Raw genomic sequence first — 1,468 nt, 5'->3', positions numbered from 1 at the left:
CAACCTAATCAATCTATTATAATATAGATTATATACAACACGGAAAAACAAAAGTTAAAAAAAAAAAAAAAATCTCATACATAAGACTACACAATGCATCAATAACGTACCCGCGGGCCTATGCCCCTAGTAAAACAAGAAGAGGTGCATGGTGTAGATGATTTAAGGCTCGAGTCATACGACATGTAAAATATGTATCCGTACCATAAGCAGAGCAAAAGTAACCACATTAGATTCATGTGAAGTGGGCACTGGGCACGATGATGATGATGATGATGATGAAAACCAAATACTATATTGTTTTTTTTTGTTTTCTATGTGTATAACAAAAGACAAAACTCATACCCGATGTTAAATAGTTCCAGTTCCAAACATTGCTTGCTCAAATGAGCACCTCATGAAGAGAAATCCACTCATATTAGGTATATTATTAAATGTGAGTGAATCCCTTCCATGGAATACTCATTTAAGCAAGAAACATTTAGAAAGCGGAAAGGAGACATGATTTTTTCCTTGAGCGTATAAGAGACGATTTCACTGATATAAATACATGAGCAACTGCACAAACTAGGGAGACATTACAGAAATACCCTCTTCTCAAACAGTAAACTACCCACCCACCAGACCAGAGCCACCATACTACTGAACATATATTAACGCAGACACACTTGAAGAAGACTTGTAAGTAAGCCATGGAATGGCAGCTAAAGAATGACTTTTTAACCAACAATCAAACATGCTCACACACATCCTTGTCCTTTTCTCAGGCAGACCACATGTCTGGGGGAATCATTTTACTACAGTGGATTATCAACAAAAGGAAAAAAAATCTATTTCTCAAATTTTTGGTGATTATAATCACAAACTTGTTGATAGAAAAATATTATAAACTTGATCAATCATTATATTGACATTCATACAAACACTAGAGGTAAATATACATATAAGCCACATCTTTTTTATTTTAATTTTTTTAATTAATGTATTGAAAAAAGAGTAATCTTGAAAAAAGTTTCAATATTTCTTGGTCAACTTGAGCTTTGCGATCACAAACATGCCTTCTTTATACCTCTGTTTACACTAAAAGAAAACAACGGCATACTGAGGGAAAAAATCGTCGGTATGTCGTCGGAATAACGCTATTCCGACGACATACCGACGACAAAAGTCCTCGGAAATAACTCCTCGAAAATTTATTTTTCCTCGGAAATCCCTCGGAAATTTCCGACGGAATTCCGAGGAACTGAATTTCCGAGGAAACTCCGAGGACCACTAGATCGTCGGAAAGTTCCTCGGAATATACCGAGGGAGGAGTTCCTCGGTATATTCCGAGGAAATTTCCGATGGTCCAATCCTCGGAAGTTCCGACGAAATATTCCTCGGAATTTGCATCGGGAATTTCCGAGGAACGTGGCCCTCGGAAATTTCCGAGGAACGTAGCCCCTCGGAAAATTCCGAGGAACATTCC

At 37.3% G+C, this 1,468-nt stretch overlaps 1 protein-coding gene across 1 annotated transcript in view; it reads right to left on the bottom strand.

Annotated features, from left to right (window-relative positions):
* Nucleotides 1–1,014: 1,014 nt before the first annotated feature.
* Nucleotides 1,015–1,468, bottom strand: part of LOC106308809 (protein yippee-like At4g27740) — an 8,645-nt gene continuing 8,191 nt past the window's right edge. Inside the window, exon 5 of the mRNA XM_013745928.1 lies at nucleotides 1,015–1,080. Within this exon, the coding sequence (XP_013601382.1) occupies nucleotides 1,015–1,080 (66 nt within the window). The remainder of the gene's footprint in view (nucleotides 1,081–1,468) is intronic.

This window comes from Brassica oleracea, chromosome C8, assembly GCF_000695525.1.
Source record: "Brassica oleracea var. oleracea cultivar TO1000 chromosome C8, BOL, whole genome shotgun sequence".
Classification (NCBI taxonomy): domain Eukaryota; kingdom Viridiplantae; phylum Streptophyta; class Magnoliopsida; order Brassicales; family Brassicaceae; genus Brassica; species Brassica oleracea.
Note: the sequence above shows the minus strand (reverse complement) of the source record. Positions and strands in the feature narration are given on the sequence as shown.